At 45.4% G+C, this 18,637-nt stretch overlaps 2 protein-coding genes across 5 annotated transcripts in view; one reads left to right on the forward strand and one right to left on the reverse strand.

The window, feature by feature from the left end:
• The window catches only part of DDIAS (DNA damage induced apoptosis suppressor), a 49,163-nt gene extending 43,463 nt beyond the window's left edge, over nucleotides 1-5,700 (reverse strand). Inside the window, exon 1 of one of the 3 annotated variants that reach the window (XM_061628947.1) lies at nucleotides 5,360-5,700. The gene's annotated coding sequence lies outside the window, so the exon portion shown is untranslated. Of the gene's footprint in view, nucleotides 1-4,276; nucleotides 4,339-5,333 lie in introns of those variants that run through there. The other 2 variants (XM_061628949.1, XM_061628950.1) reach the window with 2 other exon arrangements.
• Nucleotides 5,701-5,826: 126 nt separating this feature from the next.
• PRCP (prolylcarboxypeptidase) overlaps nucleotides 5,827-18,637 on the forward strand; it is a 39,971-nt gene continuing 27,160 nt past the window's right edge. The window contains exon 1 of one of the 2 annotated variants that reach the window (XM_061628959.1): nucleotides 5,827-6,179. In XM_061628959.1, the coding sequence (XP_061484943.1) occupies nucleotides 6,009-6,179 (171 nt within the window). In that variant the 5' untranslated portion in view covers nucleotides 5,827-6,008. The remainder of the gene's footprint in view (nucleotides 6,180-18,637) is intronic. The other variant, XM_061628957.1, reaches the window with a different exon arrangement.

Here is an 18,637-nt window from a genome sequence, read left to right on the forward strand (position 1 = left end):
AAATGTAAACCCTGCAGTACAAGCCTCACTAGTAACGCATAAGAAAACACATGATAGATGTATCCATGAATGGCACCGAAGGCTGGGGCATGTAAATTATGAGACTGTGAAAAAGGCAGAGCAATTCAGTGCTGATGTACAACTAAAAGACTGCAAGCAATACATGCAGTGTGAAGTATGTCAGCAGACAAAGGCCACTGTAGCTCCAATTAACAAAGTAGCTGAAAGAAATACAGATAAGCCTTATCAGACAATACATGTTGATTTAGCGGGACCATTTCCCAAAACAAAAGGTGGTGCTAAATATTTTCTCGTGATTGTTGACGATTTTTCAAGATTTTGTCATGTAAAGTTATTGAAAACAAAAGATGAGGCTGCAGAGCAATTAAAACGTTTTCTAAACAGAGTAGAAGTGCAGCATGGTGCACAGGTGCAACAGATTAGATCTGACCAGGGCGGGGAGTTCACAGGAAAGTCCCTGGAAGAATATTTTGAAAAGAAAGGAATAAATCATGCTGTAACCGCCCCGTTTTCTCCACATCAGAACGGGACAGCAGAAAGGAAAAACAAAACATTGCAGGATGCAATGAGAGCAATGTTAAAGGATTCAGGCCTTGATCATTCTTTCTGGGGAGAAAGTTTAATGTATGCTGCTTATATTCAAAACAGAGTACTGCACAGAACTATTGCCATGTCACCATATGAACTGTTGTACAAAAGAAAGCCCAGACTACTACACATACTGAGATTTGGTTCCCCATGCTGGGTGCATGCTCCCAAGGGAAAGAGAAAGGGAAAATTGGCTCCCAGAGCGAAGAAAGGATATGTGTTGGGGTATCAGAATGTAAATTACCGCGTGTGGGTTCCACAGGATGGTAGTGTAACACTCAGCAGGAGTGTTAGAACACAAGAACAAGACTCAGAGAACCACAAAACATATGTAAAAATAGATTGCAGTGACACAAATGGCATAAATGCAACAGAGCCTGCTCAACAAATAAAACAGGAAAGGGAAGAAACAAAACAGGAGATAGAGACAAGCAGCTCTGATTCCCGTAGCAGTGCATCAAGCACAGACATAGATACAGAACAGGAACAAGAAACAGAAACATTAAGGAGGTCAACAAGACAAAACAAAGGGAAACCTCCAGAACGTTTCCAAATATCAGCCGTACAGGGTGAGACAAACAATGAGGAAAACAAACAGTGCAAAGTAATAACAGACAGTGATACTCTGTTCATAAATAGCATAAGAGAACGAATGGCAAAGTATGCTCAAGAAGGTGACAGTGACTGTGCATATATGTGTTAAATGTGTAAAGAATGTAGAAAAGTGAAAAATGCCTGAAGACTGTACAAAGTAAAAAGCAAATGTATGTAACAAAGGAAATGTATAATTGTACTGTGAAAAAAAAATGTAAAATTGTAACTTGAAACGTCTGTCTGGAAGGTGGGGGCTGTCAGGCTTAGGTGGGCAACACAGCCAGTTCCAGACAAGACCGTTAGGAGTTAAAGACACAGTGAAGCCGGTAATTGACAGCACTTGGCAGAAACGCCCAAGGTCAGGCTGCAGCTGTAACGGATAAGTGAAGCAGCAATAAAAAGGCTTCAATGAGCACACAGAGGTGTGGGGGTAATAGGAAAGCATTATAGAGTTGGTTGGTGAGCAAGAGACGGAGCACGGTGTGAAAACAGTAAAGTTTTGTTTTCTTAAAGACTTGGCTGATGGTCTATTATTTCGGTCGGCGACTGGCACTGATAAGCAAGCTAAAACGCTACTGGACTCTACTGGTTATACTGGTAAATTGGTGCTGCACTCTACAGGTACACACCTCGGTTGTGGGGCCTGAGACAGGAGGTGAGACGACTAGAGCGCCGGTGGCGGAAATCTCGCACTGAAGACGATCAGACACTGGTTAGAGTAGCAATAGCGGCCTACCATGTGGCAACAAAGAGGGATTTCTTTGCTGCCTCTGTTGCGTCGGCAGAGTGTTGTCCCAGGAGGTTGTTCCAAGTGGTCCGAAGCCTGGTCGGTCCAGTTGCGCAGGAACCCATGGAACATTCTAAAGCCTCCTGTGACATATTTGCTAAGCACTTTGCCGATAAAATCGAGCGCCTGAAGTGCACGATTCCGCACGCCGTGGGTACAAGAAGTGGGCCAGAATCGGCCAGTTGCATTCCGGTCCGGTGGGATTGGTTTCAGCCTCTTCTCGCTGAGGAAGTAGACAAGGTGTTCTCTACTGTGAAGCCAACCACTTGTCTGCTCAATCCTTGCCCCTCGTGGCTCATTGTGAGCTGCAAGGAGAAACTGGGCGAAGGGATCAAGGCAGTGGTAAATGCATCCTTGGAAGAGGGTGCAATGCCATCAGCCCTCAAGGAGGCAGTGATAAGGCCCATCTTGAAAAAGCCCTCCTTGGATCCCCAAGAGTTGAATAACTTTCGCCCAGTCTCTAATTTACCATTCTTGGGCAAGGTGATAGAGCGAGTGGTGGCTAAACAACTACAGACGCACTTGGATGAAGCGGATTATTTAGATCCATTCCAATCGGGCTTCAGGACTGGACATGGAACTGAAACAGCCTTGGTCGCCCTGGTAGATGATATGAGGAGGGCGTTGGATAGGGGAGAATATACCTTCCTCGTCCTCCTGGATCTCTCAGCGGCTTTTGATACCGTTGACCACGGTATCTTGTTAAACCGCCTAGAGGGATTGGGAATGGGGGGCACTGTTTTGCGGTGGTTCCATTCCTATCTCTCAGGCAGGTACCAACGGGTGGCGTTGGGGAATGAGGTTTCAGACCCTTGGCCTCTTAATTGCGGAGTACCACAGGGTTCTATCCTCTCCCCCATGCTATTTAACATCTATGTGAAGCCGCTGGGAGCCATCATCAGGAGTTTTGGGCTGCAGTGTCACCAATATGCGGATGACACTCAGCTCTATCTCTCATTTAAGTCCTCACCAGAGTTGGCTGTGAAGACCATGTCCAAGTGCCTGGAGTCCGTTAGTGGATGGATGGGCGAGAACAGGCTGAAGCTAAATCCCGACAAGACCGAGGTGTTACTTGTGGGTGATAAGAGGAGGTTGGGAGACATCGACTTGGTGTTTAACGGGGTGAGATTACCCCTGAAGGACCAGGCCCGCAGCCTAGGGGTCATTCTTGACTCCCAGCTGTCCATGGAGGCTCAGGTTTCGGCAGTGAGCCGGGCAGCTTGGTATCAATTACATCTGATACAGAGGCTGCGACCCTACCTTCCTGTACAGCTACTCCCACGAGTGATACATGCCCTGGTCTCCTCTCGCTTAGACTATTGTAATGCGCTCTACGTGGGGTTACCCTTGAAAACGGTCCGGAAACTTCAGCTGGTACAGAATGCGGCAGCACACTTGATTACGCGTAGCTGTCGCCGGGAACATATCACCCCGGTGTTGATAGATCTTCACTGGCTACCAGTGGTTTACCGGGCCCAATTCAAGGTGTTGATATTGACCTTTAAAACCCTATACAGTTTCGGCCCGGTTTATCTAAAGGACCGCCTCCAGTATCACCAATGAAGCCACCTTACAAGATCAGCCACGCAGGATCTCCTCTCGGTCCCACCGGCCAAAACAGCTCGGCTGGTGCGGACCAGAGAGAGGGCATACTTGGTAGTGGCTCCCACCCTCTGGAATTCTCTCCCCTATGATCTCCGACATGCCTCCTCCCTGATGAGTTTTCGCCGAGCTTTAAAGACCTGGCTATTCAGGCAGGCCTACAGGAACTTCGAGCTAGATTAGTTTTGATGTATTAATTGATGTTTTTGATGTTAGCTTAATTGATAAATGTGGTTGAATTGTGTATTGTATTTTATTGTTGCTGTAAGTCGCCTAGAGTGTCCGTTAATTCGGACAGATAGGCCACTAACAAATAAAATTTTATTTTATTATTATTATTATTTAAATTGTTTTAAATTGTTTTAATTGTATTTTAAATTGTTTTTAAAAGGTGTGTTTTAAATTTGTATATTTGTTTTTAATGTTTTTAGTTACTGTAAACTGCCCAGAGAGCTTCGGCTATGAGGCGGTATACAAATACAATAAATAAATAAACCCCCTCTGAATACCGCCTACCATGAATACCCTATTCATAGGGTCACCATAAGTCGGCTTCAACTTGAAGGCAGTCCATTTCCATTCTCATTCAGGGAATCAGACTTTACAACTGATTATCTATTGACGTGCGCCCACATACGTAGGTCGTTTACGGAACTTAGATTCCAAGTGATGCCCTGGGTTTACCTTGATGGGAGATATCTGGGAATTCCAACCAAGAAGAGGAGATGTGTTTTTGGCTGTAATTGTACAGAGGATATCGTCCATTACCTCCTTTTCTGCCCCCTGTACGAGGATCCAAGAAGAAAATTTTTGGCCTCCTATACCTGTTCGCTCTGGGGGAAATCCCCCCAGGATGTGGTAGTAGAGTTACTAGCTGATAAATATAAACAAGTAACAGTTGCAGTGGCCAACTTCGCCCTAGCCGCTAGAAAGCTGAGGGCGAGTTTCATCAAGTCTCTTACAGACACGTGTTCGCTGTAATATTGTATCCCCCTCAGCTCCCACGGAGTTTACCTGTCTGGTTATTTTACTTTTCTTGTACCTTGCAAAGGCCTATGGCTACACGCAATAAAGTTGATTGATTGAACTGATTATCTTGCCTCATTTCCTTTTCCTCCCCAGTTACCACAAAGTTCTATTCATCTTCAACATATTTCTACATGTTATTGTGTGTTGTGTGTCTTCAAGTCGATTACGACTTATGGCGACCTTAGCAGGGGTTTCATGGTAAATGGTATTCAGAGATGGTTTACCATTGCCTTCCTCTGAGTCTGGATGCATCTTAGTCTGGTGTCTCAGCTTTGACCATTCCGCCTTGGGTGCCCCTGCTAGGAGTCTAGTCTCTTGGTCTAGACGCCTGACGGCATTGCTCTCCGCTTCTTCAGCACTCTCAAACCCCCTTACCACATTAAGGTATGCATGCTAGAGAAGAATTTCTACATAGACCGAAGGTACTGGGTACCCGCGTGTATCATTAGCTATACCCGTTGGACTTCTACCTGCCGCTCAACTCATAAAACAAGGATGGGGAATCCAACTACTGTACTGGCTGAGGGTGATGGGAGTTACAGACCAACAGTACCTGAAGGGAGAAGGGGGAGAAACGCGTTCCTCGCCCCTCCCTTAAAGACACTGAGGCCACAGAAATTTAGGGGGTCAGGTCCATACTGGGGGGCGGGAAGACTATAGAGAAAAAGAAAGGCAAAGGGTTACGAACAGGGAAAAGGAGAACGAGACTCACTCAACCACTGCCTCAGATCTACTCACACTCAAGCGACGTTCCCAAGGGAGTGACGACACCAACGTCGCTCTGGTGCACCAATCAGACAAAGAGCGAGAAGGCGAGCGCGCGACCCTCCGAGGCGAGGAAAGCACCAACAGGCACTCTCGACAAAGAAGCACCTGAAGACGAGGGCTATTTTTTCCCCCGCCTGAACTGAAGGCAGTCAATCGCTACTCAAGCCCCGCCCAACCTTCTTTCCTTTTCCACCCTAAAGCCAATCGGAGCGCTGTGTTTGCTTTCAACCGTAGCGACGCCTCCAGGTCCGCTCGCGCACCCTGTTGGCAGGGATGGGGCGGGATCTTGGCCTCCGAGCTAGCCAATCGCAGAAAGCTCTGAAAGAGGCTGTGGGGTGGGGTGAAATACAGCCTCGGCAAATCGTTTTCTCTTTTTTGTCAATCACAGACCCCTGCCGGCCAATCGTCGTGCGGGCGGGAGAGAGAAGTGTTAACACAAGCCTCTCCCCTCCCCGTCTCCCTTAGAGGCTTCTTTTCTCTCCTCGTAACCTTTCCTGGCTATGGGCGGAGTCAGGAGTAGTCTCGTGCCCGGCTCCCCCCGCCCTCCCGAAACTCAGGTATAAAAGGGGCGAAGGGCAGCTGTGGCTGAGGTGTTGAGACGGTAACAGGTTGAGTCGTGATGGGGGTTTTAGCTTTATGGCGGCCGCTGTTATTTTGCCTTGGTGTGGCGGGTGCTGTCAGTTCCTCTCAGGGCTTCTTCGGTCGACCTCGCCTCCGCGAGGCGTCCCGTCCCGACTCCGGCAGTGTCTTTGCCCCCCGCTCTTATTTCACCTGCTACATCACCCAGAAGGTAAGAAAGGAAAGAGCCGGTTCGCCTCAACCACCACTCCCCGTTTAGATGAACAGCGATAAACAATCGATAAGGACAAAAGGGGCTTTCTGTGACTAAAAATAATTAGTGATGGTCGCTATATCCAGTGGCAGTGAGTTCCCAAGGATCGCCCTATCTTGCGTTGTCACTAGATACGTTACCTTTTTTTAAAAAATAACAACATTGGGTTGTATTCATGTAAACTCTCCTTGGAGTAAACCCGTTGAAGTTAACGGGCCTAAGTTACTCATGTCAGTGGACTTCAGTGGGCTTACTCTGAGAAGAGCTAGCACTGAATACTATCCTAATGTCATGTATTTAAGAGTGCAGTATTTTTTGCTGCACTCTTCAAATTAGGGGGGGGGAGACTCCCAGCATGGTTTGCATGGATCAATTAGTAAACCAACCCTGGACCTCAACAGTGCTGCCTGAATGAAGACATGACACAAAAGGAAAAGGCATTTGGGAGGGAGGAGGAAAAAAGCAAACTTGGACACTAGTTCTTGAGCTGTAAAATTCTTTTAAGGGTTTTTTTTCCTTGGCATGGAGCGGTGAAGCAAACTACCTGCAGCTGCTTCTTTGGGTGATGATGATGGGCTAGGTTGGCCTCCCTTTTGCCATAGTGTTCTTCCTGAGAGACAGGTGATGCAACTTCTCAGTGATCTTTGGTCCCTGTCTGGATGATGGAGGACAGAATGTGCTTCCTTTTAGCTCTATAGGCTTTTTAAAAAACGGTAAAGTCATATGAATGCGTTAATCATTCAGATTTCAGCAGTGACTAGACAAGTCCTCTTTAGAAACCCAACGTTATGGCGGAAACCAACCACCTGTCCCCAGCAACTGGGTTTCAGGAGTAAACTGGGGCTGAATATGAAACTTCTGCTTGACCTGTGGGTGTCTTGAGCTAGCCAGGCCAGCCTGCTTTCAACTGTCAGCATCCCTAGCTAATGGGGCTGTATCTCCTTTTACTCTCATGCAAACCCTGATTTCTCCCTTCTGCTTGGTCTGTTGCCTTTATAAGTATATCAGAAGGAGCTCTCCTGGATCACACCAAAGGTTTATCTAGCCCACTGTTCTGTTTTCATGGTGTCCAGCTAAATGCTTTTGGGAAGCCTGCAAGCAGGATGTGAGCACAACAGCACTCTCCCTACTCGATTTCCCCAGCAACTGCTATTCAGAGGCAGGCTTGCCTCTGATACTGCAGGTAATATATAATCATTGTGACTAGTAGCCCTTGATAGCTTTATTCTCCGTGAACGTGTCTAACTGAACTTTATCAACTTCATTCTCAGCTTGCTGCTGCTGTTCTTGCCTGAGAGTAAGCCCCGTTAAACACAATGGGGCTTTCCTCTAAGTATGCAGGGAATTGTGCTATAAAGTTTATTGGTAACAGTGCAAGTTTAAAAGGCACATGGCTAATAAGCTAAAACTCGCTGAATTTCTAACAGCCTTTAGGGCTGTTGCAAAGACTGCTAAGAGAATGCATGCAAGGTACTTTTGAACACAGCTATTGGGTGTAGCTTGGTTTAAGTGAAACTCCCATGTTCAAAAGCAGTGTCCACAAACATCACCCAACAGTGGGTCACACACATTAGATTGTCATTATGAGCTTGATTGCGGAACCAGGCTCTGGAAGTAATCAAAGCTACTGTGATACAGCCAGTCTGTGCATCACTAAGACCCTTATCTATTATGCCCACCTGAATGATCTGGTATGCACATTCCAACGTTCTAGTGAGTGGGAAGCTGCAGAGTTCAGGTAACCTGATTCACAAATTGTAAGCATACACTTCCTATTCATTTTGTGGAAAATAAATTGTACTTCCTGGTGACTACTAGCAGTAGTTTCTGGGAAGTTCTGGGCTGGATCCTTATAAATTTTTACTGGACGGACATATGTGCATAGGTAGGCAGGCTGCAATTAAGTTATTAGCTATTAAGTGTTTCTGAGGTGGGATGGTGACAAGGTAGGAGAGTTGTGCAATTATATCAGAAGTGAAACGAAAAGCAACACTGCAAAGAGTTACACTTTGGATAATGTAAATTCTGTATTTCATAAACTCATTAATATGCATAATGGCTCAGCCAAGAAATACAATGTTATGGGGAGCCTGGTAGTCTAAATCAGTTATTTTAATTTGTTTTTTTTTCTTGATTTCACTTGTCTTGATCTTAAATTGACCCCCCCCCCCGACTTCTACTAGGGGATGCAATGGGTGGCATCCTATCTGGTGCTCCTTGGTTCCATAAGTCTCTCAGTCTGCCCCAGTCCAGTCTTGCATGTCTGATATTACTTTTAAAATATAGATTAGCAGGCAGAAGCTGCATACGTCTGACTGTAGCCAGCACAAGCTGAAAGTGCTTTGGTGGCTTCTGCATTTCAGCATGTGCCAAGGCTTGGGGACTTTGTCTGTAACAGGGGGTGGAGAACCTTTTTCAGCCTAAAGGTCACATTACTTCATGGGCAACCTTCCAGGGGCCACATATGGGCAACCTTCCAGGGGCCACATATGGGCAACCTTCCAGGGGCCACATATGGGCAACCTTCCAGGGGCCACATATGGGCAACCTTCCAGGGGCCACATATGGGCAACCTTCCAGGGGCCACATATGGGCAACCTTCCAGGGGCCACATATGGGCAACCTTCCAGGGGCCACATATGGGCAACCTTCCAGGGGCCACATATGGGCAACCTTCCAGGGGCCACATATGGGCAACCTTCCAGGGGCCACATATGGGCAACCTTCCAGGGGCCACATATGGGCAACCTTCCAGGGGCCACATATGGGCAACCTTCCAGGGGCCACATATGGGCAACCTTCCAGGGGCCACATATGGGCAACCTTCCAGGGGCCACATATGGGCAACCTTCCAGGGGCCACATATGGGCAACCTTCCAGGGGCCACATATGGGCAACCTTCCAGGGGCCACATATGGGCAACCTTCCAGGGGCCACATATGGGCAACCTTCCAGGGGCCACATATGGGCAACCTTCCAGGGGCCACATATGGGCAACCTTCCAGGGGCCACATATGGGCAACCTTCCAGGGGCCACATATGGGCAACCTTCCAGGGGCCACATATGGGCAACCTTCCAGGGGCCACATATGGGCAACCTTCCAGGGGCCACATACCAGTGATGGGCGTGGGGAAAAAATGGTTGGAGCAACAGATCTATCTCTTGGCCAGGGTTGTAGTCATCTGGAGTCTTGGGGGGGAATTTAGAGGGAGTACTTTGAAGCAGGGTCCCTATGTCTTCAGCATCCTATGAGCCAATCAGCACAAAAGGGGAATGTGTTAGCCACTGAGAAGCATCTTCTAATGTGCACCCTTGTCCTGTCGATTGGAGCAATCAGAGTGAAAGGAGGTGAGTCAGCCACTAGACGACACTTTTCAGTAGCTAACACTTTTGCCTTCCAGGCTTATTGGCTCCTAGAGATGTCTGTTGTTGTGAGAGAAGGCATTAACGAGGACCTAATTTTCAACTCAGCGGCAAAAAGGGGGTGGCATGGCTGTGACTATCATGAAGGAACCGTCCACTTCTGAGTTTGCCACTACACTACTGCTCTTGATTGAATTCAAGCTGTGCAAAATTCTGAGTTTTCTATACACACCTCTCCATCCAGGCAAGTAGGAAATATTAATCACAGTTCAAGGCCACATTCCAGCCAGGCAATAGCACTTGGGGAGAGGTGTGGCTTAGGGAGACAGCCCAACAGAGAGGCCTGGAGAGTCACATAATAATACCCCTAGCCTTGATCTTCCCTACGCCTACTGTATGAGAACTTATTTATTTATTTTATTTATATCCTGCCCTTCCTCCCAGTAGGAGCTCAGGGCAGCAAACAAAAGCACTAGAAACAGTTTAAAAGATCATAAAAACAGATTTTAAAAGTATTAAAACAGAACATCCTTAAACATATTAAAACAAAACTTCTTTAAAAACATTTTTTGGGGAAAAAAGCTTTAAAAACCTTTTTTTAAAAAACTTTTAAAACATATTAAGAAGCAGTTGTATCACAGATGCAGACTGGCATAATGGTTCTACTTAAAAGGCGTATTGAAAGATGAAAAAGGTCTTCCGTAGGTGCTGAAAAGATAACAGAGATGGCGCCTGTCTAATATTTAAGGGGAGGGAATTCCAAAGGGTAGGTGTCACTACACTAAAGGTCCGTTTCCTATGTTGTGCAGAATGGACCTCCTGATAAGATGGTATCTGCAGGAGGCCCTCACCAGCAGAGCACAGTGATCGACCAGGTATATAAGATGATCTTTTAGGTATCCTGGTCCCAAACTGTATAGGGCTTTGTACACCCAAACTAGAACCTTGAACTTAGCCTGGTAGCTAATAGGTAGCCACTGCAATTCTTTCAGCAGTGGAGTGACATGTTGGTGATACCCTTTCCCAGTGAGCAGTCATGCCACTGCATTTTGCACCAGCTGCAGCTTCCGGACCAACCTCAAGGGCAGTCCCACATAGAGCGTATTACAGTAATCCAACCTGGAGATTACCAATGCATGGGCAACAGTGACGAGGCTATCCCAGTCCAGAAATGGCAGCAGCTGTCTTACCACCTGAAGCTGGTAAAAGGCACTCTTAGCCACTGAGGTCATCTGGGCCTCTAGCAACAAAGATGCATTCAGGAGCACATCCAGACTATGGACCTGCTCCTTCAGAGGGAGCACGGCCCCATCCAAAGCAGACAACTGACCAGTTATCTGAACTCAGGAACCACCACCAACCCACAGCACCTCCATCTTGCTTAGGAGGCTTGCCCGGCCTCTCCCAATTCAGATGTTACAGAGAAATAGAGCTGGGTATTGTCAGTGTACTGCTGACAACTTAACCCACATTTCCTGATGACCGCTTCCAAGGGTTTCATGCAGATGTTAAACAGCATGAAGGTACCCTGTGACACCCTACAGCATAACTGCCAGGGGGCAGAAAGAAAATGGTCCAATGCTACTGTCTGAAAACGGCCCTGGAGAAATGAGCACAATCCTTGAGAATGTTTGGTGCCTTTACCATTATTTTACTCTTTGCCGACCTGGCACCCTCCAGATGTTTTGGACTAAAATTTGATCAGCCCCAGCCAAGGTGCAGCCTTATCCTTCCTGAATTTGTCAAACCCACTTTTAAAGCCATCCAACTTAGTGGCCATCACTACATCTTGTAGCAGCATTTTAATCCAGTACTTTTGTTGGTTAAAAATAAAAAGGTGCCAGTACTCCTATCTTGATGAAAGTGCCATGTGTGCTAGCAAAAAATGGTTACAATGGGTAGCAAAAAAAATGGTGCCGCTACTCCGTACCTGTGAGTCCTGTCACAAAAAACTGGTTTTAACTGTCTACTGTATGAAAAGTACATTCGTCAGTCATGAATCTCTCACCATTCAGCTTTCTTGGATGTCTCCAGGTTCTAGCATTATGAAATGGGGAGAAAAACTCCTGTTTTGCCTCGCCTCGCATATTTGGAAGGGGAAAAAGAAATCGGAACTGATCCACTTTCAGTCCCGTGAAACTTAGTTTCACAAAGGCACATAACCAATACACACAGGGTGGGGAACCTTTTTGGCATGTTGGGCCAGATTTTTATTGGCGTTGACAAATAGCAGGACCATCCAACTTTCAATCCTGTGATGTCAGGTGACTGAAATATGGGTTGTCCCATCCACCTGTCAATGATAAGCCAAGGGGTGATATGGCTCAAGCAGGATTAAACTCCTTGTGCATCAGCTGATCCACCGGTGGTTAACTCCTGTGTTCTGCAGCTGTGTTTCAACCGGCTCCATACCTGATGTTGCATATGATGTCAGGTGTGTGGCTTGGGGAAAATGGGCCAACTGGGGAGACTTGGCAGGCCAGGTTTGGCTGAAGGTTCTCTACCACTTGTCATGAACCGCCCCCGGTTCAGTCCCAGGACTCAATTCCCAAATCCAGGGCAATTGATCCTGGCAAGGCACAAACCCATGCCTCCCCTTACTAGGGCTGAGTAACGAACAACAACCCTATAAGGTAGGTAGACTACCATCACCCTTTAACCTGGTCACCTCCTTTGGCCAAGGGGAAACCTAATGTGCCAGAAGTAGACCTGCCAAGGATTTCAACAGACAAGAACCAAACTACACTTGTCTTGAAGCCTTAGGCAAAATATCCAAATATACAATAGTCCATGATCAATTGGCCAAGGTGCTGGATTCAGAGCCTGATCCCCTCCTGCAATGAACACACACTGGTAAATAAGAAGTAGCTTTATTTAGTAAAATATGTGCACAATTAGAGCAGCAAAATGGTTCCTTAAAACCCACACCCCTGAGGGCTAGGTAAAATATAGGGAGTTACAGTCACAAAACAACAAAACTGTCTAGCCTAATCTATACTTGCAAGGAGGTAAACAGCAAAATAGCATCATGGTTCCACATCTCCCTAGAGATAGATAGCCTGGATAGTGGATGGAAGATCGAACCACACTTAGGTAGCATCGGCAGCCATAGGGAACAGTAGGGAACAACGGCTATGGTCTGAATCCTTTTCTTATGGGAAAATGCCCAGCAACAGCCAGGAATTAATTAGCCAGTTAGGGGGCTTTCTGATGATGAAACATTTCTGGAGGTTTTGCGCCTAATGATCACGCACTCCCCAAGCTTCCCAGGCGTGTGGCCTTGAGAACCAGTCTCCACTAAGCAGGTGTTTTTGCTTGCAGCCTAATTAACTAGCTTTAGCTGTGAGAACTGCAAAGTCATGCCTCTCAGAGGCCCCATCTCAGACAAGATGTCTCCCCCCAGAATTCTTTGCCTCAAAGCCATTTTCAAGATCAGGTGTTCCTGACACCCCTGGCTAGCACTTCAGAATGTATGCGGAAGATCAACTGGGAACTGTTCCATACTGATTGTGGAAATCTCATTTATCCCCTGAAATGCACACGTGCCACCAGAAAATGAGGACATGATTTGGAGAAGTTGTAGGGACAGCACATAACCCGAAACTTGGTATTTAAAAGCATTCCTCTTCTCTGATGCAATATTCCAATCTCTGCTATAAAAGCTATCAGGGTTAGTATCTCTCCCACAGCTGATAATTAGGATGCGTCTCTTGCCAGTATGGAAATCTGTGGTAGGTGTTGACATTGGAAAGGATGACTGATCCAATTGGAGGGTTGGAACAAATGTGGAATGATGTCTTGTATTGTGTCTTTTTCTCAACAGAAGTAACTTTGGGTAGGCTAGAGCATTGGTTCCCAAGATTCTTTTTCCCATGGACTGCTTGAAAAATTGCTGAAGGTCTTGGTGGATTTTTCTGCCTGTTGTAACAATTGTAATGCAGTGTGCTAGATGCTGTATGGTTTTTAATAGTATTTTTATTGCTGTTTTTATTTCTTAGCTTGTATTTTATTGTATTAAAATTTGCATTCCATAGAATTCAAATTGTAATACAATAAAATACAAGGTAAGAAATAACAGAAGCAATGAAATACTATACTATTAAAATCAATATAAACATTTAATGCAGACATGGTGGTCCATAGCATTTGGGGACTCCTGGGCTAGAGAGTGAAGTAGTACAAAATCAAACCTATTGTAACTATACCATAGGGGAGGTGGTTGCATGGCTGAATGCCAGCAGGCCCACTGGACTTTGAGTGAAAAGAGTTAGTGTGTCATTTACATATAGATAAGTCAAGGCTGTACCTGTACACATGGGACAGGCACACGGAGATGGTGTGCATGTGTTGAGAATATTTAATTGCTTTGAGAACAGTTGTCTTATATCACCGTATTGGCCTTACAAATGTTTATTGAAGGTGTGGTCTCCCATATACCTTACACAGAGTTCCTTTTCCCGCACAGCCAAGGGAAGGACTTACATAGTTATAATGGTGTTATACTTCCTGTTATGCTCTAAGAGTGGTGTGGATGGCTACACGCAGCAGAGGGCAAAATAGACCGCTATTGTCATGGCTCTTCCATTAATGGCATCTTAAACACAAGTGGAAAATTTTGATTTGGGGCTGTCCTACCCTTCAGAGCTATTCTTTCTTCTGAGGTTGGAGCCCTCAGTTGGGTTGCATCCTATCCTACAGGTGAATTGCTCTAATGCAACCATTTTTTCCATCAGTTCCTTTGAGAAGAGGGGTGAGTGTGTGGCGAGGAAGAGATTTTGCATCTTCACAATTGTTCAGATTAACAAATCCTGATAAATGCATCTTTTCTTGCCCTGCCTGACAAGATGCACTTGGTCAAACTTTTCTCGCCTGGAAGTCCAGGCATCTGCCTGCCCTTCTGTCTGGTCACTTAGGTAGATCAAGGGGCATGCTTCAGTATTTTAATAAGGCTAAAGGCAAGTCCTGGGTTTTAACTAGAAGAAGCATCTGCTTGGATCTCCTGGGCATAAGCTGCTTGTAATACTGCCCACAGCAGAAATGAAAGCAAGCTTAGGTAGGTTTCCAAGTAGAAGCCTAGATCTTTGTTTTTCTCCAGTTGTAGTAATGCCTCAGTAAAAATAACTCTAGGGTGGAAAGTAAGAAGATGTGGCAAGCCAAATTCTTTGCTGATTTCATAGGTGACTCAGATTGCCTTGCAGAAGGGAGGAGAGCATATGGTAGTATCATGTGCCATCAGTTTGTTTTGGAGGATATGTAATTAGTGCTTTCCTGGTTTCAATCCATTAAGTAATTAAGCAGAGTTTTCCATTCTCCTAGGCGGACAAAACAGCTGGCACAAAGAACCTTCATTAGACTGCTATAGACTCAACAGTTCAGTGCAATCCCTTAAAAACTGTCTATAGGAACCACAAAGACCCTTGAAACTTCATTGTGGATTTTTTTCAAGATAAGACTAGTAATGAGAAACACCATTCTTATGGGGAGGCTTATTGGCTTTTGTGCTCAATGTGTTGTTGCAGGAGTGTTCTGTCTAGGATAGTGTGCCTCAACCATGAGTCCTAGATGTTGTTGGACTACAACTCCCAACATTCCTTGCTGTCTTAGCCAATAATCAGGGATAGCTGAATGAAAATGCTTCTAGAACCCACTTACTAGGCTCTCGGTGCCTTGAGAATGAGAATGCAGCACAGTGAATGAATTTTCTGCCATGTCCTGCTGCTTCCTTGAGAAAACTTATCAAGAACCTGAGCAACATGGTTTGAATTTTCAAGTAAACTTAGGGGAGTGCAAAGGAGCATAACTCTTCCCTCCTTGCCTTGCAGATGGTCAGTCATTACCTGCATTACATACCAGCTGACATAAGTTGTTCCTAAAATAAGTGGTTGTCTGTTAGATGTGGCTGACCTGCATTACTCATCTGAGTCCTTTTTGGCAGATGTTTCCATATTGAGGATGCAGTGAGAGACAAAAGAAGCTGGGAGTGAGACAATAGCCCTCTAAACAATAGTCCTCGGAAAGCATGGAAGTCGTTGCTTGTATTTTCTCAGTGAAACTTCATTTTTATGCACTTAATCTGCAGGTCACACTGCAGACACGACTCTTTAAGAATGTGTGGAAATGAAGAGTTTCCTTTTTGTAATTTGCAGCCTTTTCCTTCAAAGCAGTACTTAATGCTGTAACAAAGGCAAACTCTCACCACTTATATTCCATATATATACACACACGTTTGATTAGCCTGGATTCCCTACACCCAAGGGACGGATCCTGTGACCCTCCAGATGGTGATGGGCTACAGGTCCCATGATCCCTGACCATTGGCCATGCTGACCTGGGCTTATGGGAGTTGTAGTCCAAAACATCTAGAAAGTCACAGGTTCCCATTCCTCTGCCCTGCATCTTCCTATTTGGCAGTCTTGGACATTGATATGAGTATTTATTGTCGGCTACTACTGTACCACCATATTTGCATCCCTCTCTTCTTCCTCCTAGCAGTCTTTGGTGCTTCACATGGAGCTGTCCCAATTTTTATTCTTATAGCAATAAATAAATGCTGAGGAAGTGAGCTGCATGAATGGATATGGGTTCAAATTCCCATTCTTCCAAGACCAGTATCTTATTTTTTATTTGAATCTTATTTTCCTTTCCATTCCAAAGCAGTTTGAAGGTGGCTGCAGCTTCATTAAACAAAACCTTATAACATCCAAAATTACACAGCTGTGTAGCAAGGCATTTAATCATCTGATTTGAAGGCCCAGAGAAATAGAGCTTCTACTATTGACTGATGAGACACCGCCAAAGAGGGGCCATTAGGGTAGGCAGTTCTTGAGTCCAGGTGCCATAATGAAGAGTCCTATCTTGCATATCCATCAGCTGCCCTTTTGTTGTTGGTGAGACATAGGTGAGGCTTCCCTCTTTCCCTATCTGAGTAGGTGAGCAGAATCATGCAAGTGTAGACAGTGCTTTAAGCATCCTCATCCCTAGTCGAGGGTCAGGGCTGAGGCGTCAGCGGAGTTGCATGATCTTAAATCGCTTTACATTGTGACCTGACTTGCATTCCGTGGTGACCACAACATCTTTTGCAGGTAAGCTCATAACATTATGAATGTACTAGTGGAAACTCGTCTTTTTTAAATCATTGCTGGTCTTCCCATGCCACTTGATCTCCTCAGCTGACTCAACAATCTGCCCTGTGAACCGTCTTCCTTTTCTTCCCTTTCAACACTGTGTGGTATGCCATCTGGCTTGCCCCAGGTAGACCTGTGAGCAGAGGAGCTGTTGTCTCACTCCCGGGTTTGACTACATAGCCTTCTAGACTCTAATATATCATAAGTACCTCACAGAGCAAAGAGCGCAAGCCTTTATTCAAATAATTGTGTAGCTTCAAGCTTTTCTACGTAAGATTACAAATCTTGGTCAACCACCCTGCTTTACTTTCTAGATGAGGTTCACCAAGATTATAGGATTGCCTTTCCAAAAGCCATGCAGGCTAGGGGTTCTTTCACTTTTCTGGATAGTGTGAAATAAACATAGGGCAAAGCACATGTGGGCACGCAACACATGACATTGTAAGTGGATTTCTAATGTGGCTCTGACATACTAGTGCTTTCAAAGCACACATGTCCTATTTGTCCATGAAACAAGGTTGGCTGCAATCTCTATTGAATGTTTGCTTGGAAGTAAGTCCAAGTTTGCTGTCATGTAATTTGTGGAATGACCCTGTAATAGTGGACAAGCCATCATAAGGACAAGTTGACCAGTGTTATTCTAGTAAGTGCAGGGGGCAAACTAGATGTGACATTAAATGCATCTTTTACATTTAATTTTTTAAAATGGTAACTTAGCTTTGACTGATAATTAAACGGATGACAGCAGCAGTGGGGGGGTGACTCCCCCCCCCCTACTGTAATCTTGAGGCAAGCCCTTCTCTGAAGTTAGCATTGGAATTGGGAGGAAATCCCCCACTGCCAAATCTGCATGTTCAAAGCAAGGGCTTATTTAACATATCTACCTTGGCCCTAATATTCACGGACTACTTGTTGGAATTACTTCAGTAAGTTAACAAGTCCAAATTCCTAATGATCAGAATGGTTTCTGCCTTCCACAGGTAGTATAGGATTGGCATCCTGTCCTTACCTAACACTTAGCATTCCAAGAGGAAGCTATGTTAACCAAGTTTCATGATTGCTTAAGTGCTGTGATGCCCTAAAACCAATCATGAGAATAGGAGGGTGTGGCCAAGTTATTGTAGCTTTGCATGGTATGTGGGTTTACCACCACTGCCAAGGGCACCCATTTTCGTCTTGGCTGGGACTGCCCTATGAAGCTGGCCATAGAAGACCTGCCAGCCTCCTAAGGACTCAGATTAAACTCCCTTAACCTCTGACCACTGGAGCTGATAGGATTTCGGAATCCAACATTTGGAAGCCATAGGTTCCCCTCCCTGCTTCATTAAAAATACGAGTTCTTTGGTCTGTTGCTTAACCTTTTTAATTGTTCCCTTTGTCTTGCAAAAGATGGTGTGCTGATGGTATCAGAGGCTCTGCCAAAATAACTGCTTGAGCTTACTATTCCACCAACTTCTATAAGCTGCCTGACTATGTTAGCAATTCGTGGCTTAAAAATTAAGTTTTGCCTCAGGTCTATAAAGTTTGCCTGCCTATCCACTGGAGGGAGTTTTTGCTTGCCCTGGGCAAGCGGCTGTTTACAAACCTGGGCTAGAGTGGCCAGAGTCCTGGGGTGCAGTGTGGCTCTGCTGTGATGTACCCAAACCAACATAGTTGTCTGAGGTTGCTTGCTTCCATCCATTGTCTTCTCCTTGTTAGGTGCCAATAAACCAGAAAAAGACAAGGCAGAAAGGAGACAGTAGATGGGTGCTATGTGACCAATATGCTTAATTTGTTCTCCCCTAAGTACATGGGGGGAGAAAGAGCACTGGTGATTTGGTATCTTTGACAAACTCAGATCCCCTTGGAGATGGAGCCAAGATGGGTGTGAAACGAAAATTCATCTGTAGGTTAGATAGATCAGTCTTCTTTCCATCCATGTCACTTTT

Source organism: Rhineura floridana, chromosome 5 (genome assembly GCF_030035675.1).
Source record: "Rhineura floridana isolate rRhiFlo1 chromosome 5, rRhiFlo1.hap2, whole genome shotgun sequence".
Classification (NCBI taxonomy): domain Eukaryota; kingdom Metazoa; phylum Chordata; class Lepidosauria; order Squamata; family Rhineuridae; genus Rhineura; species Rhineura floridana.